General features: G+C 38.9%; 1 protein-coding gene across 6 annotated transcripts in view; it reads left to right on the forward strand.

Annotated features, from left to right (window-relative positions):
* The window catches only part of NCOA6 (nuclear receptor coactivator 6), a 98,334-nt gene that overhangs the window by 39,246 nt on the left and 34,070 nt on the right, over positions 1 to 25,018 (forward strand). For 4 of the 6 annotated variants that reach the window (XM_069495411.1, XM_069495405.1, XM_069495407.1 and 1 more), the window contains 5 exons: positions 4,340 to 4,495; positions 10,681 to 10,803; positions 19,625 to 19,753; positions 20,450 to 21,310; positions 23,361 to 23,507. In XM_069495411.1, coding sequence (XP_069351512.1) covers positions 4,340 to 4,495; positions 10,681 to 10,803; positions 19,625 to 19,753; positions 20,450 to 21,310; positions 23,361 to 23,507 — 1,416 coding nt within the window. The remainder of the gene's footprint in view (positions 1 to 4,339; positions 4,496 to 10,680; positions 10,804 to 19,624; positions 19,754 to 20,449; positions 21,311 to 23,360; positions 23,508 to 25,018) is intronic. The other 2 variants (XM_069495408.1, XM_069495409.1) reach the window with 2 other exon arrangements.

The raw sequence follows: 25,018 nt of genomic DNA on the forward strand, positions 1-25,018 counted from the left end.
AATTAGCTTTTTTTAGGTTTTGTTTTTTTTTCCTTTTCCTTTGAAATTTGATGTCTAGAGGGAAGCTGATTTTTTCCAAGAGTTTTTTACTGTGTTATACAAGATTCTTTATAGTTATGGATTATTTAGCATACATAGTATTCGATAATTTTTCATGTTGTAGTTATAACCATTATTGTAACCATAATCATAGTTGTAATATATGATATTATAAGGGCCTATCTGGGCCTGAAATTGTTCATTGCTCTTAATTAATTACTCACATTTTTTTGTTTATATATTACTAAAGCAGTTTATTTGTAGCTTTTAAATAAATTACCAAATCTCATTTTATGGTTCTATCAGATTATATTCTTGGTCCAAAAAATATTGTAAGTCAGATCTTCTCAAACATGGTGGAAGTTACAAAAGCTTGTGATAAAATGTGACTATTTTATGAATAAGGATTTTCCTGCAACCATATCACAAGTAATAATACCTTAAGCAAATCTGATGTTTGTATAAAACGTATGCAAGATTATACTGCTCTTCAGATTGGGAAGAAACCCTACATTGTCTACTCTCAGTGGAACCAGGATCCCAACTACCTGCCATTTGTTGTTTGGAGTCATGAGTAGGAAATTGCCCGGAGAATCAAAGGTGTATTTTCATGCCATCTCTGGTGCTAGGTAGCCGCAGGATTCTGGGCAAATCACTTAGCCATTCTGGGTCTCAATTTCCTTGTCTATACAATAGGCTCAGACTAAATATTGTCTAATCCTTTCTAAATTCCTATGATTACCCAGCTGAGGTGGCTGTCACCTGTAATCCCAGCTACTCAGGAGGCTGAGGCAGGAGGATTGCTTGAGCCCAAGATTTGGAGGCAGCAGTGAGCTGTAATCACAACACTGTACTCCAGCCTGGGTGACAGAGCAAGACTCTATCTCTTAAAAAAAATTAAATAATAAATAAATAAATTCCTATGGTTGTGTTACCTCATTGCTCTTAACAAGTAGTCTCTTTTTTTCAGATTAGAACAAGTGAATTCCATGTCTGGATAAGTTAACATTCAATGCATAGTTTCTGTTGGGTTTTTTAGAGATAATGTCTCGGTCTGTCGTCCAGGCTGGAGTGCAGTGGCGCGATCATAGCCCACTGCAACCTTGAACTTCTGGACTCAAGTGATCTTCCTGCCTCAGTCTCCTGAGTAGCTGGGACTACAGGCCCATGCCACCACGCCTTGCTTATTTTTTCTATTTTTAGTAGAGATGGGGTCTCACTCTTGCTCACTCTTGCTCTACTTTAGTAGAGATGGGGTTTGGAACTCCTGGCCTCAAGCAAATCCTCCCACCTCGGCCTCCCAGAGCACTAGAATTACAGGCATGAGCCACCATACCGGGCTTCCATGTTTTAGCTATTATGAATAATGGTGCTATAAACATGGGTGTACAAATATCTCTTCAAGACCCTGCTTTCAATTCATTTGGGTGTATACTCAGAAGTGGAATTCCTGCATCATGTGGCAGTTCTATTTTTAATTTTTTGAGGAACTGCTATACTGTTTTCCACAGTAGCTTGTTACCATTTTACATTCCCACCAATAGTGCACAAGGGTTCCAATTTTTCCATATCCTCACCAACATTTGTTTTGGGGTTTTTTTTTTTTTTTTTAATAGTAGCTGTTATAATGGTGTGAGGTTGGTATCTTATAGTTTTGATTTGCATTTCTCTGAGGATTAATGATGTTGAGCATGTTTTCATGTGCTTATTGGCCATTTGAATATCTTCTTTTGAGAAATGTCTATTCAAGTTCTTTGCCCATTTGAGTTTTTGTTTTTGAGTTTTAGGAGTTCTATAAATATTCTGGATATTAATCCTTTATTAGATATTACAGTTTGCAAATATTTTCTCCCTTCTGAGGATTGCTTTTTTAATCTGTTGATAGTCTTTTTTTTTTTTTTTTTTTTTTTTGAGACAGGGTCTTGTTCAGAGTGCAGTGGTGTCATCATAGCTCACTGCAACCTCAAACTCCTGGGCTCAAGGGATCCTCCTGCCTCAGCTTCCTGAGTAGCTGGGACTACAGGCGTGTGCTACCATGCCCAACTAATTTTTCTCTTTTTGGTAGAGACGGGGTCTCACTCTTGCTCAACCTAGTCTCGAACTCTTGGCCTCAAACAATCCTCCTGCCTTGACCTTCCAGAGTGCTAGGATTACGTTGTGAGCCACCGAGCCTGGCCTTGTTGATAGTGTCTTTTGATGCACAAAATTTGTAAATTTTCTTGAAGTCTAATTTTTCTGTTTTTTTCTGTTGTTACCTGTGTCATATCCAAGAAATCACTGCCAAGTCCAGTGTCACGAAGCTTTTGCCCTATGTTTTCTTCTAAGAGTTTTATAGTTTTAGGTTAACATTTGTATCTTTTTTTAAAAATGTTGTAAAGTTTGCATTGGCTTTTCAGGCTTGCTGTAATGCTAAAATATAATGTTTTCGTATCCTAACTGTAACTTAGTTGTCAGATTTATATTGGTTTTTCCCTTAGTTTGATGTGCATCAGTGGAAATTCTATTCTTGTTTAAAGTAGAAAACATTTTGGCGAGGCACAGTGGTTCAAGCCTGTAATCCCAGCACTTTGGGAGGCCAAGGTGAGAGGATTGCTTGAGGCCAGGAGTTCAAGACCAGCCTGGGCAACGTGGCAAGACCCCCCCCATCTCTGCAAAAAATTTAAAAATTAGCCAGGCATGGTGGCTAACACCTATAGTCCTAGCTACTTGGGAAGCTAGGCAGGATTGCTTGAACCTAAGAGTTCTAGGCTACAGTGAACTATGATCACACCACTGCACTCCATCCTGGATGACAGAGACCATGTGTCTAAAAAATAAAGTAGGAAAAATTTTCAAAGTAAAAGACATAAAGAATCAAGACTTAAGCCGGGTGCGGTGGCTCACGCCTGTAATCCTAGCACTCTGGGAGGCCGAGGTGGGAGGATTGCTTGAGGTTAGGAGTTCAAGACCAGCCTGAGCAAGAGTGAGACCCCCCCCATCTCTACTAAAAATAGAAAGCAATTATCTGGACAGCTAAAAATATATATAGAAAAAAATTAGCCGGTCCTGGTGGTGCATGCCTGTAGTCCCAGCTACTTGGGAGGCTGAGGCAGAAGGATTGCTTAAGCCCCGGAGTTTGAGGTTGCTGTGAGCTAGGCTGATGCCATGGCACTCTAGCCCGGGTAACAGAGCAAGACTCTGTCTCAAAAAAAAAAAAAAAAAGGAATCAAGACTTAATGAAGCCCTCCTTAAATTAAAGCATTTGCAAAACATTGGAAGAAATGTTTACTCCCTGTCTCTCTGAATATCTTGCCTAGATATGCCCAATGGATATTTAAATATGAATATTAAAATTCAAATATTTACTTTGGAGAGATAAAATTGCTTAACATTTTATAAAATGTTAAGAGTAAATCTACTCTTTTGCTTTTTAGTGCCCTTTCTTTAAATGAGTTAGATTGTAGCTGCGGATTCCCTAATATCCTATAGTTCACATATCTGCATCCAGAATTTTTATGGAATGTTATGTGAAATTTGAGGTGTTCTCAGCTTCTCTATTCACATACATTGAACTAAGTCCAGAAGTAAACATTAATCTATTAATTTAAATTTGCCTCTCTCTTTTTTTTTTTTTTTTTTGAGACAGTCTCACTCTGTCACCCCAGGTAGAACGCAGTGGCATCATCATAGCTCACTGCAGCCTCAAAGTCCTGGGCTCAAACTATCCTCCTGCCTCAGCCTCCCGAGTAGCTGGGACTACAGGCATGTGCCACCACGACCGGATAATTTTTTCTCTTTTTGGTAGAGATGTGGTGTTGCTCTTGCTGAGGCTGGTCTCGAACTCCTGAGCTCAAGCAATTCTCCTGCCTTGGCCTCCCAGAGTGCTAGAATTACAAGCGTGAGCCACCGCTCTGGCCCCCTCTCTTCTTTTTTGTGTTTCTTTCTCCATCTTAATTGCTTTCTGTTTATTCAGTGCCTGTAGTGTGTGTCAGGTACCGTGCTAGGTTTTCTGCATGTTTTATCTCATTTAGTACTCAAACAATCTCATGAAGTAGTTTTTTCATAGTTTTAAAGAAGAGAAAGTTAAATTTCGGAAAGGTTAAATAACTTGTTCGTCATCACCCAGGTGCTAAGTGACAAAGCTGGGTTTGGATTTGAATTCTGTCTAACTCCAAAGCCTAAGCTATCTCAGCTATTCTAAGCTGGTGCTCTGCCTTCTTCTTTTCCTTTTTTTTTTGTTTTGTTTTGTTTTGTCTTTTAGTTCCACATCTTCTGGTGGCCAAAAGATTACTAATAGTGTTCTCTTTCTTTCATGACCAAGAATCCAGCAAGCTAAAAGTACAGAAGGTAGAGCCCTGGAACAGTGTGCGTGTGACATTCAACATCCCCCGGGAAGCAGCGGAGCGGCTACGGATCCTGGCTCAGAGCAACAACCAGCAGCTTCGGGACCTAGGGATTCTCTCCGTTCAGATTGAAGGTCTTTCACTTTGCCATGTGCCCATCTGGACCAAAATCATTACAACAGTAGAATATAGCATGATTTTCTATGCTGGTTTGTTTGTTCCTCTGCTCTTACGTTTCAGAATGTCAAGTAACTTATGTAACCTGTATTTCACATTGCAGCACCTTAGGATAAAAGAGGGTTTGAGGTTATTGCTGTGTCCTAATGGTCTTTAGTATCCATAGCGTTGGACTGCAGTCTTTCAGACTTTAGATTTTGTTTACATCCTGACCAGGAATTGGTATGAGTGTGTGTGTTTGTTTTCATAGCTTAGTGGTTGTTTTTTTTTTTTTTCTAATTTAGCTTAGTTGTGTTGTTTTGTTTTTTTAAGAGATAGTGTCCCGCTATGTTGCCCCGGCTAAGACTTGAACTCCTGGGCTCAAGTGATCCTCCCACCTCAGCCTCCTGAGTAGCTCGGACTACAGGTGCATGCCACCTTGCCCAGCTTAAAGAATATCTAATTTCATGGCCAGGCTGGGTGGCTCATGCCTGTAATCCTAGTACTTTGGGAGGTCAAGACGGGAGGATTGCTTAAGGCCAGGAGTTTGAGACCAGCCTGAGCAAGAGCAAGACCCCGTCTCTATAAAGAATAGAGAAAGTAGCTGGGCATGTTGGTCCACGCCTGTAGTCCCAGCTACTCAGGAAGCTGAGGCAGGAGGATTGCTTGAGCTTAGGAGTTTGAGGTTGCAGTGAGATATGATGAGGCCACTATACTCTAGTCCAGGCGCCAGAGTGAGACACTGTCTCAAAAAAAAAAAAAAAAAATCCAATTTCAATTGCTTCCTTCTACCAAATAAACTTTAGTATTTTCTTTATTCATCTAACAGATTGGGAGGTCCTGAACAGTCCTTGGGTAGCAAAGTTCATTTTTCAAATATTTTTTTCTTTTTACTTATTATGGGTACATAATAGTTGTATATATTTATAGAATACATGTGATGTTTGGATACAGGCATACAATGTGAATTAAATCGGGGTAATTAGGGTATCCTTTATGTCAGGCATTTATCATTTCTTTGTGCTAGGAACATTCCGGTTCCACTTTTTTAGTTATTTTAAAGTATATGCTAGCTTATTTTGATTATAGTCACTTTGTTGTGCTATCAAATATTGTTTATTCTGTCTATATTTTTGCACCCATTAACCATCCCCACTTTATCGTCACTCCTTGCTATTCTTCCCGGCCCCTGGTAACCATGATTCTACTCTCTGTCTCCAGGAGATCAATTGTTTTTAATATTTAGCTCCCACATATGAGTGAAAACATGTGAGATTTGTCTTTCTGTGCTTGGCTTATCTCAACATAATGTTCTCCAGTTCCATCCATGTTGTGCAAATGGCAGGATTTCATTCTTTTTTATGGGTATATAATCCATTGTGTATATGCAGCACAATTTCTTTATCCATTCATCCATTGATGGACATTTAGTAAAATATTTTCACCAGAGTAATCCTTTTCAAAATGAAAATAGGATGCACATACAGCTTAAAGCCCTGCTATCCCTTGCTATTGTTCAAAGAGTGAACACCAAACTCCTTACCATGATCTCAGGCCTTGCATCGTCTGACTTCTACCTTCCTCACCCAGCCTTATTTTGCTTTCTGTGTTCCAGCCTCTCCAACTTTCTTTTGTTTCCTTGAACACACAATTCTTCCTCCTGGCACAGGTCCTTTGCATTGATGTCTTTTCTGTATGAAATCCTGTCCCCTACAGTTCCCTTTTCCCCTAGTTAATGCCTACTGAGCCTCCAAGTATCAGCTTAAATCTTGACAATATATTTTCTGAACTCCTTGGCTAAGTTACAGTTCTTTGTTACATGTTCTCACAAAAGTCTGTTTCCTTCCCTCAGATCATTTATCTTACACTTCCTTAGAGCAATTATTTGATTATTGTTTTATTACCCCATAGACTATAAGCTTTAGCACTTGGAATATAATGGTAAATAAAATATGGTACTTACCGTTATGAACTCAGAAGAGCTCATGACCTTTGTAAGGAAGACAAACCTGTGAGAGATGTAAGTACCAAGTGTGGGGAGTATTTTGGGAGTCCAGTGAAACTAGAACCATCTTTTCCCCTTCTGTGTGGCCACAACAAGGTGGCAACCAGTGATGCCAGCCTTCCCTTTCACTATTGGACCAAGCCTTCCTGACCCCATGCTTACTTAGAACCTAAATGCTCCATAAAACCTCAGCAGCCGAGGTCATCATTTTGTATATAAGAGTGAGACACATTTTGTGCAGTCTAGCATTGTAGGTTGCTATACCCCAGAAGGGCCAATACCAACAAATGAAGATTATTTAGAGAGAGTTATATACAGATTGAGAAATGGGATATATGCCATCATTTGATAAATAAGGGAATAGTGACTTAAAGAATAACCAGTTTATTATGAAAAATATTGGATTATCTAAAAGGATCCAGAAAAGTAAAATTAAATCACAGCAATCTATAGGATGACTTGGGAAGAGAAGTCGAAAAACCATTGGATAAAATAACAATATATAGGCTGTTTATATTTTATGAAACACTTAACGTGGTTTCTTAAAAATCCCAAATGTTTTATAGTCTCTGTTACCTATTTGGCTGAGTTACAGACTTTGGAACCTTAATTGGTAGTGTATTCCACTGGGGAAGGAAATACCAGTTTCATCTCTGAATCAGACCTATTTTCTACAGGTTCTTAAAGGGATAAAATGCTGTCTCCCCTTTAATATTATGGCCATTAATTCAAACATAAGTATGACTAAGAAAGCAAATAGATAATATATTTTAAGGAATTATGAAATTCACATATGACAGTGATTATCACAATACAGAAAGGGTTCTTTAGCTTTTAGGCTACATACGTGTCCCAGGTGATCTCCTTTTCTCTCTTTCCATACTCCTGAGAATTCAGGCAGGAGTGAAAAGGGTGGCAGCAGCTTTTGCTTTTGTGAAACTGGTGATGACTTTGTAAGTTGTGAAGAGGAAGTGCTGCCACTGTTGTGGTGTCTGCTGCAAGGATTGAGGGACAGGTTGTTCCCCCAGTAGTCCATTCTCCATTGAAGAATACTCTCTGTACCCTTCCTTTTTTGAGTTTTGGCCAGGGAGCTTGGGAGGCATCTTTCTAAAGGACATTTTGTGATCCCTCTGTAAATTCATGGTGATCTAAAGCAGAAGTCAGCAAAATTTTTCAGTAAAGGGCCAGGAATAAATATTTTTGGCTTTGCAGTCCGTAAAATCTCTGTCACAAGTACTCTGCCTTTGTAGGGCAAAACCAGCCATAGGTAATATGTAAATGAGTGAATGTGGCTGGGTTCAAATAACACTTTATTGAAATAAACAGGCAGTGGGCTGGATTTGGCCCAAAGGACTTAAGTTTGTGAACTCGCAGTTGGCAAGTTTGGGAGCCAATAGTGTTCTCTAGATGTGTTTCTTTGATACCAATTAGCATATATGCAATTGGCAAATAGAGGACTGATAACAGTATAATATGGAAATTGTGTTTATTCATGTGTGATTTTTTTCCTAGGCAAGAATAGCTTGAATAGTGGAAAGAGAATTATAATTATCAACAAGAAAAAAAGCCTTTAGCTCAGCTGTCGCATAGGTGGGAGTCCTTTGAGCTCTATTTAAAAAAAAATTAAGAATGAGAACTTACATTCAGGTGCCTTCCCCAAACGTGCACCCCTCAGCCTTGCATGGCTCTCAGCTCATGACAGGTTGCACTTCCTTCAGTGCCCACTTTAATGGCAGCCCCATTAAGTGGGTCAGAGCTCCACTGCGTCTGCGCCTTGAACCAGGCATTTCCACTCCATTGTTTCTGGGTATTGTCTCCTTCAATTATTGTTTTTATTAGAGCTCTGGTTACAAAGCCTTGCACATTTTGAGTTTGCCCCAAGACTCTTATTGTCAATGTGAGATTTGATAGAATGTAAGGTTTTCCAGGAATGCATTTATCATATAGATAATGCCTATAATTGTTTGTAAGGTTATGATAAGATGACTATCACATATTCCGTAAATAGCTAATGAGCACCTACCATGTAACAGGCACTGTTTTACATATAAAGGATATAGTTAGGGTGACTATATAATTTATCGTCTAAATCAGGACACTTTTGAGAGTGAAATGGGATACTATTAATAATTATGCTGGGACAAATAGATGTAAAGGAACTAGGGCAGACTTATGATTACCCTTGTATAGAGATGGGGGAGGCAGACAAGAAAACAAGTGAATGAATAATTACATGGGCTGTGCTCTGAAGAAATAACAAGATATTCTGATAAAGGTTACCTAACCTTGGGCAAGATGGTTGGTGAAGGCCTTTTTGGGCATGGGACATTTAAGATTATATGAAAAATTGAGAAGCTGGCTATGTGAAGAGTGCAGAGAACTGTTCTAGACTGAGGGAACACATGCAAAGGCCTTGAGGTGAAAAGCAGCTTTGTGTGCCTAAGAAACTAAAAAATGAGACTGGGTGTGAATCCTTGTCATTGAAGGAGAAAAATATCATGAGGTGAGGTTAGAGAGGTGGGCAAGGGCTAGATCTTTGAGCTGTCCAGTATGGTAGCCACAAGCTGTATGTGGCTGTTGAGTACTGAAAATGTGGCTAGTCCAAACTGACATATGCTGTAAGTATATAATACATATTGAATTTTGAAGACTTAGCACCCCACAAGGAGAATGTAAAATATCTCATTAATTTTATATTATTATACATGTTGAAATAATACATTGGATGTATTGGGTTAAATAAAGTATATATAATTAATTTCATCTGTTTCTTTTTATGTTTTTACTCTTCTAGAAAATTTTAAATTACATGTGTGGCTCATTTTGTATTTTTGTTGAACAGCACTCTGATAAATAGATAATTTGAGGTCTTATGTAGCCTGTTAAGAAGTTTGGCTTTTATTTCTAAAATAGTGGGAAGCAGTGGAGCAGTTTTAAGCAGAGGAGTTACATGATCTTATGTCTGTTTCAAGAACAACGCTCTGGGCTTAGAATGTCTTAGCAAGTCTGGTATATTAATAGTTCCTTCCCTTTGGTGGAAAACCCCAAGACCTGTATTCTCTTTCATGCCTGGCTCCTATTGGCAAACATCTTGCGGCCCCCAGTGATTGGACCCTTACTGGTAGGATGTTTGTTCCCTATAACCAGCCAACCTCTCTGGTTAGAATACATACAGAAAGCTGACCTAGATCAGTGACAGGACAGAGAAACTGTTGTGCCTCATTAAGTTTCTGCTTTACCACCTCACTATAAACCAGAACCCTCCACTATGGAAGGACTTGAGTGAGCGCAGCCTTTCAACTCCTCAGCTGTATTTTAACTGTCCACAACATGATGCTGTCTTCCATAGTAGCAATAGTCAAGAATTTGGATTTAGTGCGCGAAGCATTCTGAATCTCATTTCAGAGACCCTTTTGTCATTGAACTAAATAAGATTTAAGTTGCCTCTAAGGTTAGGGTCTATTTATTAATAGTTGGAATACTTCTAGTGACATTACCTACCAGGCTATTGTGGAACTCAAATGAGATAAAATTTTGTAAGCATTATAAACCCTATACAAATGTTGGTCTTATCATTAGGTGTCTCAGAGGTGAATTAGTAGCAACCTATCTCCTCTTCATTGCATTATTTTTTTTTTCTACTGGAAATATGTTTGTAGTGCAGTTACTGAAAGGAAATTGGCGTTTTGTTTACAAATATTAACAGTGTCCCCACACCATCATATGTTCTTTCTCCATTAAACCTATTCATGTCTCTGCCTTCTGGTCATAAATTCCTAAAAGAAAGTCTAGGATTTTGACTTTCTGAGAACATTTTCTTCCTTCATACATACACATACGCACACACACAATTAGTGAGCTGGTTGAAAAATATTCAGAGTTCCGGGCTCTCTATTGACACTAAGCATCCTTAATAATTGCCTTTCTGCCGTATTACAAGTAAGAATTAGTTATAATCTCTTGTGCTCCATTTTAAGTAAACCTGCTCAGATGGGTTAAAGAAAAACCCATGTAATATTGAACTCACCATTTTTGTGGTGGTATATTAACCATAATTCTTCAAAAACACAGAAAACTAAAGCACTTTGTACCTGTTGTTTACAAAATTTGCATCTTATTCTGATGATTTCCTTTTAATAACTTGACTATCATTTTCAGGGGAAGGTGCTATCAACCTGGCTTTGGCTCAGAACCGAAGCCAAGATGTGAGAATGAATGGACCTATGGGAGCCGGAAGTTCAGTTAGGATGGAGGCGGGATTTCCTATGGCAGGTGGTCCAGGTGAGACCTTTCACTCATTGTATGACATTTTACTAGTTTCCTTTTTTAGCTTTGTTTGTTGACATGTGGTCCTTTGAGTCCTGCAAGTTAGGTGGTGGCTCATACCATACCCACATCTCTGGTTGCAAGTGGCTCACGCCTATAATCCTGGCACTTTGAGAGACAGAGGCAGGAGGATTGCTTGAGACCAGGAGTTCAAGACCACCCTGAACAACATAGAGATACCCAATCTCTACAAAACCTTTTTTAAAAATTAGTCAGGTGTGGTGGTGCATGCCTTAGTCCCAGCTACTTGAGAGGTTGAGGCAGGAGGGTTCACTTGAGCTTAGGAATTCAAGGTTAGAGTGAGCTACAATTGGATCATTGCACTCCAGCCTGGGCAACAGCTAGACCCTGTCTCTAAAAAAATAAAATAAAAAAGAAAGCGAGACATGAGTCACTCCCAGGAGTCTATGGTCATAGCATGAAGCATCTTTGCAATCTTCTGGTCTCATATTTAAAGGCTGATGAACACAGAGCCATGCAGCAAACATTTATTGAGTTCATGTTGTATGACAGAACAACAGGAAAGTATTAGAAATAGAAATGAATAAAACATTTTCCATCCTCAGGATGTTTATAGTATAGTAGAGAATGTAGCTTTCCAACTCCCACTTTCTCTGAAGCTGAGAATCTATGAGAGTTCTTGTGTGCATATGTGGAATTTGTAGATATATGTGGGAAAATACTTGTTTTTATGTATTTAGGATCTGAGAGAGTTATAAATTGTTTGCTTCCTTTTCTAGTAATCCTAAAATTTCCTCATCAGATTGAACTCAGTATTCTGTGAAACTCAGAATATTAGAATTGAGTTGGCTCTCATTTAAAGCTGAGGAAGCCGTGGAACTCACAGAAAGGGAGTGAATTACCCAGAGTCAGGGAGCAACAGGCCAGTGTCACGGATCTTCTAACTCCCAGTTCAGTGCTCTTCCCACTATATTAGTGGCTTTTTTTTTTTTTTTTTTTGGTTTGGTTTTCGTTTTTTATTTCCATTCTCCAGAAATTAACAATATATTAGTGGCTTTTTTAATTTTTTCAGCTGTAGGACCCTTTATTCAAATAAAGCCTGAGACTGTACCCAGTCATTCCCCTCCCTACTTACCACAGTAGCCCTTGAAGAAATGCAGCAAGATAGAGGAGCTCAGTTTATAAGCTCCTGTTCTGAACTGTAACTGATGATTTGGTCACAGAATTGGAAGTAGGTTTTTATTTCAGCATTGCCATTTACTAGTTACCTCAAACTAGTTACTGCATCTCCCTGAGCAACAATATCTTCACCTGTAAAATGAGATACTAGGCCGGGGGTGGTGGCTCATGCCTGTGATCCTAGCACTTTGGGAGGCCAAGGAGGGAGGATCGCTTGAGGCCAGGTGTTTGAGACCAGCCTGAGCAAGATAGGCCAGGTATGGTGGTGTGAGCTGGTGGTCCCAGTTACTTGGGAGGCTGAAGCAGGAGGATTGCTCAAGCCCAGGAGTTTGAGGTTGCAGTGAGGTGTGATGATGTCACTGCATTCCAGCTTGGGAGACAGAGCAAGACCCTGTCTCAAAAAAAAAAAAAAAAAAAAAAGAGAGACAATAATGCCTATAGTCTTTTGCGCTCATGCTTAAAGGTGAATGAGCCCTGAGCAGTGTACCAAACATTTTCTGAGTTCCTGTTAAATATACATCAGGACCTCTGCTATTGGGCTGTTGTGGAATACCATATAGTAGATTAAAATACTCAACCCGATACCTTTTTTTTACCCATAGAAGTCTAAGCATTTGGTGTTAAGGCAGCTTGATGAGAGATTATAGGTGACGCTGTTGCCGTTACTGGAAGGACCAGCGCTAGGGGCCAGAAGCAGAGTGAGAAGAGCCTAGCCAAGTTACATATAGTTAACGAAAGAATGAATGGACCTGAGATGAGCATCAGGAAATCTGGGTTCTAGTCTCAACTCCTGGCCAGAGGACTTATTTACTGGCCTTAGTTGCTGGGAAACATCTTTAATGTGTCCTGGAAACAATGCTATAGATCCCTTCCAGGTTTAAAATTTTAAGATTCCATTTATTGGAATCCATATCCATATCAACACCCTAATCACCACTCTCTTAGGTTAGTGTCTGGCAAATAGCAAGGATATTTACTAAGCATCTCTAGGAAGTGAGTATAAATTATAGTTCTGTAGTTAATTATCAACATAGGACACTTAGAAGCTTTAGGTTGAAATCAAGTTAGATTGGTATTTAATGAAGGACACTGTGATAATATATACAGTATCTAGTTTCAGGAATAATCAGTTAGTAATGATCTATAGTCCCAGTACCATTTTAACCCCCAGGTGTCTTTCTTTACTGCCAAGCATATTTTAGGATTGTTTTTCTCTGTTGTTTATTGGGACTTAAAGGATGCAAACAAAATTTGATATTAGGTTAAACTAAACAGATAAATATTTCTAGGTTAAGATACCTTAAGTCCCTTCTAAAACAATAAATGACTTTGGAATTGTGTATCTAGATATCTTGGTTTATCAATTACTCTTAGCATTACTTTCTTAGCATTGGCAACAGAAAGAGCTAATCAAAAAGTCTTTTGCAACTAAAACTACATCTGTAGCCTATTTTTTTCATAGCTTTATAGAATCCCAAGATTTGTGGGGATACTGTAGTAGTAATTTAATTAGGGTTTCTCAACCTCAACACTGTTGATGTTTTGGGCTGATAATTCTTTGCTGCTGTGGGGGGCTATCCTGTGCATTGTGGGATGTTTAGTAGCATCCTTGTCCTCTACCCACCAGATGCCAGTAGCACTCTTACCCCTTCCCTGCAGTTGTACCAACTGAAAATGTCTCCAGACATTAGAAGATGTCACCTGGGGGCAAAATTGACCCTAGGTGAGAACCAGAGATCTAGTCCAGATCCCCATCTAGTACTGGAATGCATGTTGTAGTGTCACTACTGAGCATGTAGTCAGCATATACTTGAAAATTTCTGGGAATAGGAAGCTCACTGTGGACCAAGAAAACCTGTTTCTTATCTCATGAGAACTTTCTTACTGTCTAACTACCATCTTTGAAAAATTGAGTGGGATTCCTCAGAAATAAATCCAATTTCAACAGACAAACATTTACCTAACTACAAAACACCTAAAAATGCTAGATAAAACACAATAACATTTAGAGCCAGGCTCGATGACTCACACCTATAGTCTCAACTACTTGGGAGGCTGAGGTGGGAGGTGGGGCTAGTGAGACCCCATTTCTAAAAATAAATAAATAACTTATATAGCTGAGCCCATAAGAAAGCAGAGGAATAGGGAGGTAAGAAAGAAAGCAAGAGAACTCCTCAGGGTAAAAAAGAAGTCAAGGATGAAAATTTAAACAGCAGTAAGTAATTGAGATTCCACAGGGGCCAAGGGATTTGGGTTTTAGTAGCCAGGAAGGGGTAAAAGATGAAGCCTTATCTTGGGTCCACATGAAGAAGGAAGTTAGAGTTCAGAATTCCTCATGAAGCCAGAATTTTCAGTGAAAGGTAAATTAGGAAAATGTCACTCTTTAACATAGGGAAACTAATGGGAAACTTGTCTGTCTCGGTGTGTGCTCTAATTGCGGGGTGGAAGAATGGTGGTTGTGGAATTGTCTTCTCTACTCTCTTGCATGTTGGACATTTAATATGTTGGTAAAATGACCCAGGAAGAACCAGGCTAAACCATTAACATTAATGGTTCTAGATTGGTGATTACTGTTGAAGCTATTGAGGGGCACATTCTCAACCCAAGCCATTGCAGAGTTAAAGCCTACTATCAGTGGGTTTATACTCCAGATTTATAAAATTTAGGATTAAACTCCCTCTCTCTTGAATTTTAGGTAATAGGTATATCAGGGTATTAAAAATTATGAAAATCAGCTGGTCCTAATGCAGTGGTGTTTACAACTAACTAATCACACCCAGTTACAGATTCCTTTGTTCATTCGCTACTCCCACTGCTTCACTTGACTAGCCTAAAAAAAAAAAAAAAATTATGAAAATCAGAGCTGGGCGCAGTGGTTTACGACTATAATCCTAGCACTTTGAGAGGCTGAGGCAGGAGGATTGGTTGAGGCCAGAAAGTTCAAGACCAGCCTGAACAAGACCCCTGTCTGTATAAAAAATAGAAAAATTAGCCAGGCATGGTGGGGTGGCATGGACCTGTAGTCCCAGCTACTTGCAAGGCAAAGAGGCAGGAGGATCCCTTGAGCCCAGGAGTCTGAGGTTGCAGTGAGCTAGGATGAGGCCACTGCACTCTAGCCCAAGTGACATAGTGAGACAGAAATTTAAAAATCTTCAAAGGAATAACTTATTCAGAAAATTAGAAATAGCTGGATTAAAAGGTGAATTTGAAGAAAATAACCCAGAATGCAGCAAAGAGAAATAAATAAAGATAATGAAATATGAAAGGAGTCAAGAGACATGAAGGATAAAATGAGAAGGTTTAATGTATGTTTGAAGAGTTCCAGAAGAAAATAAAGGAATTGGGGAGGGATGGAGAGAATGACTGAAATTTTTCCAGAACTGATAAAAGACATAAGTCCTCAGATTCAGAAGCATAGCAATCCTGAGCACTACAAATAAAAAAATAAACCCACATCTAGACACGATATTGTAAAGCTACAGAACATTGAAAACAAAGAGAATGTTAAAAGCAACCCAAAAGAAAAGACCAGGTATTTACAAGGGAAAGCTACAGACCTACAGCTGATTTCATAATAGTGGCATTAGAATCTAGTTTTCAAAGTGCTGAGAAAATAATTGACAGCCTAGAATTTTAAATGTCGCTATACTATCAAGAGTATATGAGAACGCTAGGTGTAGTGGCTCACGCCTATAATCCCAACACTTCAGGAGGCTGAGGTGGGAGCATTGCTTGAGGCCAAGAGTTCGAGACTAGCCTGGGCAGCACAGTGAGAACCCTGTCTCAAAAAAAAAGAGTATATGGCCAGGTGTGGTGGCTCACGCCTGTAATCCTAGCTCGGTGGGAGGATAGCTTGAGCTCAAGAGTTTGAGACCAGCTTGAGCAAGAGCAAGACTCCACCTCTACTAAAAATAGAAAAATTAGCCGGGCAAAGCGGTGTGTGCCTGTATAGTCCCAGGTTCTCAATAGGCTGAGGCAGGAGGATTGCTTGAGCCCAGGAGTTTGAGGTTGCAGTGAGCTATAATCATACCACTGCACTATGGCCCGGGAGACTGTATCCAAAAAAAAAAAAAAAGTAGTATGAAATAAAGACCTTTTCAAAGAGACTAAGAGAATTTACCATTAACAGACCCTTGCTAATTGAACTGCTCAAGGATGTACTTCAGGAAGAAGAAAATTGGTCCTAAGATGGAAGAAATAAGATCTAAGAAGGAATGGTGAGCTAAATAATTGGTAAACATGGGGTAAATCTAAATAAGCATTGACTTATTTAGCAATGATGATCATATATTGTCTTTAGACTTTAAGTCATATGTCTGTTGACATTTTAAAGATATCAATAAAATAATAGAATGTATGACTTCTAAATTAGCAACAAAGGAGTAGAGGAAGGGTTTGATGAAATTAATCAATCCAGTAAAATTCAGGAAAAATAAGAAAACAGCATAGAAAAAGGAGGGTGAATAGAAAGCATAAAATGACAGAATAAATCAAAATATACCGTTAGTTAACAATAAAGGTAAATGGATTATGAAAACCAATAAAAAGGAAATGTTTAGGCCAGGCATGGTGGCTCATGGCTATAATCTCAGCACTGTGGGAGGCCAAGGTGGAAGGATAGCTTGAGGCAAGGGTACAAGACCAGCCTGGGCAACATAGTGAGACCCTGTCTCTACAAAAAAATTTTAAAAATTAACTGGGCATGGTGGTACTCGCCTGTAGTCAGAAGGATTGCTTGAGCCCAGGAGTTCAAGGTTATAGTGAGCTATGATTGTGCCACTGTACTCCAGCTTGAGTGACAGAGCGAGACCCTGTCTCTAAGAAAAAAAAAAGGAAATGATTAATCAGTCTTAGGGTTAGCTATATACTCTTATAGGAAACGCATAAAATATAAAGACTCAGACAGCTCAAAGTTAGTATAGAAAAGAAGATAAACAAGGTGAATATTAACCAAGAAAAAGGTATATTTTTATAAGATAAAACAGATATTAAGATAAAAAGCATTACTGAGGATAAATAGGGTCACTGTATGATGTAAAAGGAACAGTTCGCCAGGAAGGTAGCTAAACTTACGTACTTAATAACCTACCCCCAAAATATGTAAGAATTGCATGGAGATAGCAAATCTTAGGGGAGATGTTAATATACTTCTGTTAGTAACTAATGGATCAAGCTTATAAAAAAATTAGTAAGGATAAGGAAAACTTGAATAATAAAATAGTTTTATATGATGGACATATATAGAAACCATGCAGTAATAATTGAAGAATTCTTAATCTTTCCAAGCAAAAGTGGAAAATTTATACAAATTGACCATGGATTCCAGCCAAGAGCAAGTTTCAGTAAATATTGATATCACACAGATCCTGTTCTCTGATCACAGTGCAACTAAATCAAGTCAGTACCAAAAAACAAACAAACAAAAAACCTTGTTTTTGGAAATTTAGAAATATATTCTAAAACCTAAAGATTATTTAAAAAGCAATCATGATGGAAATTAGACAATATTTAGAATGGAGTAATGAGAATAGTACATACCAAAATTTGTGAGATGTAGCTAATACAGTGCTTAGAAGAAATTTTAACCCTCAGAAATTTATATTAATGAAGAATATCAACTGAAAATTAACAAGCTAAATGTCTGACTTAAGAATGGGGAAAAAGAACAGCAAAGTAATAAGCTAGGCAGGAAATAATGAAGATAAGAGCAGAGATAAATATGAATCAGGAAAACAGTAAAGCAGGCCAGGCACTGTGGCTCACGCCTGTAATCCTAGCACTCTGGAAGGCCGAGGTGGGAGGATCGCTCAAGGTCAGAAGTTCAAGACCAGCCTGAGCAAGAGGGAGACCCCATCTCTACTAAAAATAGAAAGAAATGAGCTGGACAACTAAAAATATATATAGAAAAAATTAGCCGGGCATGGTGGCGCATGCCTGTAGTCCCAGCTACTCGGGAGGCTGAGGCAGTAGAATTGCTTGAGCCCAGGAGTTTGAGGTTGCTGTGAGCCAGGCTGACGCCACGGTACTCCAGCCCAGGCAACAGAGCGAGACTCTGTCTCAAAAAAAAAAAAAAAAAAGGAGAAAGAAAAAAAAAAAGGAAAAACAGTACAGCAGAGCAGCAAACCCAAAAGATGTTCCCTTTGAAAGGACAACTAAAACTGATAAACTGGGTAAGAGTGTTGGCAAAATTATAATTTAATCAAAATTGACTTGGTAGGGCATAATAAACTTGAAAAATCTAGAACCACTTAAGAAATGGAAATAACTAAATATCTGTTTCTGTATGAATTAGTATATCCTATAGGCCCAGATGGTTTTATAGGTAAGTTTTACTAAACATTTAAAGAACAGATGTACATACTCTTCTAGAGCATAGAAAAAGAGGAAAGATTCTTTCCAACTTATTTTGAGGTTATTTTAATCTTGATGCCAAAAGTCAAAGAAGGACAGGAAGAGAGGATAATTATAAGCTATTCTCACTTAAGAACATAGATGATAAATCCTAAAAAATATAACAGTGTCAGAAATGAGAGAGATGGAAGAGGAGCTCTCAAACTGCTAGTTGGAGTATAAATTGGTATAACCACTTTCAAGAGCAATTTACCAATATGTAATAAAATTGAAGATGCTTATACTTTAAAACCTAGCAATTCTGGGCCAGTTGCAGTGGCTCACACCTATAATCCTAGCACTCTAGGAGGCTGAGGTGGGAGAATCACTTGAGCTCAGGAGTTCAAGACCAACCTGAGCAAGAGTGAGACCCTGTCTCTTAAAAAAAAAAAAAACACCTAGCAGTTCTAAGTATATAGTCTAAAATAGTCTAAAGACACTCTCATATGTCCACAAGAATTCATGACAAATACATGGCCTTGCAAAATTGTGAGAATAAAAAGGAAAAGTAAAACCTTAGTAGTCATCAGCAGAAAGATGGATGTATGTTTCCATACCATTGAGCACTTAGAGCAGTCAAAAGGGTTGAATCTCAATAATATTAAATGAAAAAGGAAACTGAAAAAAAAAATGCATATAGTATGGTACCCCTTATGCAGAGATTTAAAAGCATACAAGACCAGGCACGGTGGCTCACTCCTATAATCCTAGCATTCTGGGAGGCCAAGATGGGAGGATCACTTGGTATCAGAGGTTCAAGACCAGCCTGAGTAAAAGCAAGACCTCGACTCTACAATAAATAGAAAAATTAGCCGTGTGCACCTGTAGTCCCAGCTACTCAGGAGGCTGAGGCAGGATGATCACTTGAACCCAGGAGTTTGTGGTTGCAGTGAGCTATGATGATACCACTGTACTCTAGCCAGAGTGACAGAACAGGACCCTGTCTCAAAAAAAAATGCTGTGCAGCTTACCTACATATACAGAAAAGGTAAATGAACATTCATAGAACTGTTGGTCCCAATTATAATAAAAGGAAGGAAATGGAATCAGATTGGAAAGGAGTAGGAGGCTTCTGCTGTATCTACATGTATATCTGATGTAGATAGGACAAATTTTGGAGATTTAAAAAAGATAAATGATGAGTATAGAAATTTTCATACCTTTTCATATTCTTGAAATATTTCATTAAAAACAAAAATTGTGCCAATTCCAGTATTCTATTGTAGGGATTTTTTTTTTTTTCTAGGATTAATAAGGATGAACAGCCCCGCCACTGTTATGATACCCCAGGGTGGAAATGTGTCATCTTCCATGATGACAGCAGGCCCCAATCCAGAACTCCAGCCCAGGACTCCTCGCCCAGCTTCTCAGTCAGGTAATAACCTCCAATCTTTGAAGACTGAAGAGGCCGAAACTTCTGCACAGATCAGCTATCTCTGATGCCGAATTTCTAACTGCGTAACTCAAAATGCCACCTTCTTTACAAAATCTGCCCTGATTTCTTTAAGCTAAATGTCATCGTTTTCTTAGAATTTCTCATGATTCTCTTATCACTTATACCCCAACATTCCTCAAAATACATGCCTTGGCCTACTTAGTCCTACAAGATGCTCCATGACAGAGTACTCTATAGTCAAGTAAACTTGATTAAATGCATCATTCTTTGTCCCTCTCCTCGAGATTCAAAATTAACATATTAGAGCCACTGAAAGCCCTACAGTGAAGAAACCTAAGGTGGTGAGCTTCAGTGTTTCCCAAACCTAATCGACTGTTTTGTTTTCTTTTTTTTATAACACTAATTTTCATAGTTCCCTAGAATATGATTTGGAAAATATTGCTCTCTACATTTCACGTTTGGCTCTTAAGTCCACTGTTGAACCATAAGCTCTTTTTAAGGCAGGATTCATATTTCTGTTATCTTGGTATCCTGTTTTGCACATACATGGTATTCACAAATACTTATTTTGTTGAATAGTGCCAGCAGATTTTACTCTATATTTGCAGAATTGCCAAGGCCATTGCTCTAGGTTGCAGTAGGTTAATTATTGCTTTGTTGACTATCTTTAAACAGATGCAATGGACCCACTCCTCTCTGGGCTTCATATACAGCAGCAAAGTCATCCCTCAGGATCTTTAGCTCCCCCACACCACCCGATGCAGCCTGTCCCTGTGAACAGACAAATGAACCCAGCTAATTTTCCCCAGCTGCAGCAGCAGCAGCAGCAACAACAGCAACAACAACAGCAACAGCAGCAACAGTTGCAGGCAAGACCCCCACAGCAACATCAGCAGCAACAGCCACAGGGAATTCGACCCCAGTTTACTGCCCCAACTCAGGTGCCTGTTCCTCCAGGCTGGAACCAGCTGCCTTCCGGAGCCCTTCAACCTCCTCCAGCCCAGGGTTCTCTGGGCACAATGACTGCAAACCAAGGGTGGAAGAAGGCTCCTTTGCCTGGCCCAATGCAACAGCAACTCCAGGCAAGACCATCCTTAGCCACGGTACAGACACCTTCCCACCCTCCCCCTCCATATCCCTTTGGCAGCCAGCAAGCCTCACAAGCCCATACAAACTTTCCTCAGATGAGCAACCCAGGCCAGTTCACAGCTCCTCAGATGAAGAGCTTGCAGGGAGGGCCCTCCAGGGTCCCAACCCCCCTGCAGCAGCCCCACCTCACCAACAAGTCTCCTGCCTCCTCACCCTCCTCCTTCCAGCAGGGATCCCCTGCATCCTCCCCAACGGTTAACCAAACTCAGCAGCAGATGGGACCAAGGCCACCTCAAAATAACCCACTTCCCCAGGGATTTCAGCAGCCTGTCAGCTCTCCAGGTCGGAATCCTATGGTTCAACAGGGAAATGTGCCACCTAACTTCATGGTGATGCAGCAGCAACCACCAAACCAGGGGCCACAGAGTTTACATCCTGGCCTAGGAGGTGAGGAACACTGAAGCTATTTGTGATAATAAATTTGCTGGAGATAGATCTTAGTAGAACTTCAGTTTTTAGAGTTAATGGAGGGAGTGAAAGAAGGATATAATTATTTGGTTTTGTTGATATGGTGGTGACGCTTGTATAACTTAGTTAACTTGATACATTATGAAGCATCTTACAGGTTAATTTTAAGCTAGCTCTCTGGATTAAAATGCAGGTAAAATTCAATATAGAGATGTTCATTCTGTTTTTCAAATATTTTTGCTTGATCTTGTACTAGTAAATTAAAATGTCCAGAAGAAACATGCATTTTATTAACAATTTAAACTTCTCAGCTGTTGAAAAAATTTATGCAGTAAAGCAAAAATGAAAAGATAAGGACAAGGGTCTTATTGGGGGAAAGGCCCTTATAATTATCAATTTTGATAATCCTATTAATAGTAAAATAGTAAGCATGGTATTTGTTAAGTTTGATTAAAGTCTTAAAGGGGAATAAGTTTGGAAATCATTGACTTTTATAGATTTATAATGCCAATGCCTGCTCCTTAGAGAGGGAATTCCACCAGTTATACCTAAAGGAGATTTATTTATTTATTTTGTAAGGTGCCTCTTGTATGAAGAAAAAGCAATGGAGCTTAATGTGTGAGAGGTAAAACGATTACAGTAAAACTTATCCATCTCCATGTTTATTATTTATTCTTATTAATCATTGATCTAGTGCACATGAATGTGCTTGGAGCTTTTCAGTAAGGTATAGAGAGTATCAGTAATACTATCATCTGATAAGCATATCCCCCACCAAAAGACACCCATTGCCAACCCAGAAAAAACCCTTGCATCTTTAGTGCGACATAGCAAAGGCATGTTCCCATGGTTTCTGGTGAAATTAAGTTGCTCATCAGTCTTTTCACTCTCCTATAATTAATTTTGCTGACATGCAGGCTCTGATATTTGAATCCTAAGAAGTTCTTAGAAAATGCAAGAATGTTTCCGTTCCAAACTTCACTGTTCTGGGCCATCTGGCCCTGGATCAGTGGAAGCTGGGTAGTCCCTCCTGCAAAAGTGATTACCGATTTAATTACAGTGGAAGCATGCAAATGGGGCTTGTCACTGCTAAAGAAAGGACAAATGCATATTTGTCTACAAAGAGTCTTTCAGGGCATTGAAAATTTGGCCCTTAAAAACATAAATGGACTAATACAAGAAATTTTTAAGTGAGCTTTAGGGTCTTGATGCTTTCATAGAGCAGATGATATGCTCACCTAGGTGATCTGGCCACATCAAGGCCTGCGTTATAAATGATGAGTGGGTTCTGAGATTCTTCTTACTATAAATTTGTTTTCTGAAATTAGGCCTTCCTAAAAGGAACTAATACTTGAGTAAGATTCCATTGGAGCATGGTTTTCAGTACCACAGCTGTCAGAATCAACAGCAAACTTTATGAGGGGAAGGCATGATGATAAATTTAATATAGCCTCACTTTGAAGCTCCTATGAACTGTTTCTGATCCCTTGTCTCTTCCAAAGAGACAAGCACAATATTGGGGGGAAATTTTCTTCAAAGGAGATTGTCATCCATTTCCCTCAAAGGAAAAAAAAAATCACCTATCTTTAATATCGGGACCCAGCTCTTTGTTTTATAGTATTTCATATCAATTTGTTAAATATGAGAGAATTTAGCCTATTCCTTTGGTGACTGTGTTAAAGTATGTAAAGTTTTGGGGTCCGTTGTATAAAAAAAAGAGTGAGCCCTCAAACCTTGCTGTGGCGTGGCCTCAGATCACGTTTAGGGAGCAGATTGCCATCTTTTCCTTGGCATGTTCTAAGTGTAAATTTTTTAGTATTTCTTTTTCATTTTGACAATGCTCATATAAAAAATTGTGTTGATTTTTTTAACCATCTTTCCCAACCTTGTTATTAAAGATCCTACCAGTGTGACAGAGAGAGCTAAGCCAGTGGAGACTTCATGCAGCTCATCCTTCCTTATTCATTCCATATCTGAGCAAGAGTATAAATTTGCTAGGTAACTGCCTTACTCATTGTTTTCTATTAAGGAATGCCTAAACGCCTCCCACCTGGCTTCTCAGCAGGACAGGCCAATCCGAACTTTATGCAAGGTCAGGTGCCTTCGACCACAGCAACCACCCCTGGGAATTCAGGAGCCCCTCAGCTGCAAGCAAATCAAAATGTCCAGCATGCAGGTTTGTTTTCTGTGATTTATTCATCTGGCATTTATTGAGTATTTGTGGTAGACTTGATAGGCAACAAGGGTATACAGACAAATAAGTCCTTGTCTCTCAGCTTAATTTCACACCCACAAATAATTATTCTTTCAGAGCAATAACTAATTTGTAGGAAGTAGGTAAAATGTCTCAGGAAACACCTAAGAAAAGGAGATGAAACAAGTTAGAGCAGGGGTCAGCAATTTTTTTCTGTAAAGGGCCAGATAGTAATTATTCTAGGTTTTACAGGTTATATGGTCTCTGTTACAACTACTCAACTCTACTATTGTAGCACAGAAAGTAGCCATAGACAATATGTAAACAAATGAGCAAGGCAGTGTTCTAAACATTTGTTTATTTACAAATCAGCAGTGGGCCTGATTTGGCCCATGGGCCATAGTTTGCTGACTCCTGAGTTAGAGCTTGCTCGGATAGTAAAAGGACAAAAGGCATTTCTGGCAAATGAAACTAGCTACAAAGCCATCTAGGCATACAGCATGTTTAGACAACTGCAACTTTTTAAGTCTCTGTATAGTACTTACTAGCTTTGTTTATGCTGGGTATCTGAATTCTGGTTTACAATGTGGTGTTTTTTCAAACTTAATTGGTTCAAATTTAATACCAACAGTGTATTGTATATAAGAAGAAATTTTGGAAGGGAAATAAGATACAATGGAATGGCTCAGAAGTATTTGTAGAGCAGTATTTTATAAGCTCAAACTTCATGTTTCTGGTTGCTTAGGGACCACATGACTAATCCTCTTACCCTTTTTCATTCAAGCAGTTTGGACTGAGATAGTTCAAATATTTTCTGAACTCCCATTCCCACTTGGAGCTAATTTAGTTATGTGGTTCCCAACTATAATTGTAAATCACTAAGGAATGAGAAAAATCCCGACTTAATAAAAAAACAAAGTTCAAACTGTCTCTTGAAGGGTAAGGTAAGAGAAGCGTAGAGCAAACTACATGACTTTCCCTATCTGCTAACGCAAACTTCATTCATGAGTTATGTGAATTTCTGTTTTTTATAGGAAGTTTTAAAACAATGATAAAATCACTTAAAATTCCTCCACCCTAGGACAGCTATTTTCTACTTTTATATGGCACCTTCCACATTCACATATTGTTTTGATTTTCCCATTTATCCTATCTAAAGTAGCTCTACTCTTGTCTGTCATTTTCTGTTCTCTTACCCTACTTTATTTCTCTTGTTAGCTTTTACTGCTTCCTGAAAAAATACTCATCTATTTGTTTATTGTGTCTTTTACCAACTAGATTGTAGGCTCAATGAGGGCAGGGATTTGGTCTATCTTGCTTATTGATATTACCTCAGCACCAAAAGTGCCTTGTACATATTAGGTGCTCAATAAATATTTGTTGATAGAATGAATATACACTGGTATATTTAGTGTATATAAGCATATACAGTGGTCATGGAGTTCAAGTTTGGGTTCATAAGGCCGGTTTAGAAAAATCTTCGTTGGAATTCA

Source organism: Eulemur rufifrons, chromosome 20, assembly GCF_041146395.1.
Source record: "Eulemur rufifrons isolate Redbay chromosome 20, OSU_ERuf_1, whole genome shotgun sequence".
NCBI classification, from domain to species: domain Eukaryota; kingdom Metazoa; phylum Chordata; class Mammalia; order Primates; family Lemuridae; genus Eulemur; species Eulemur rufifrons.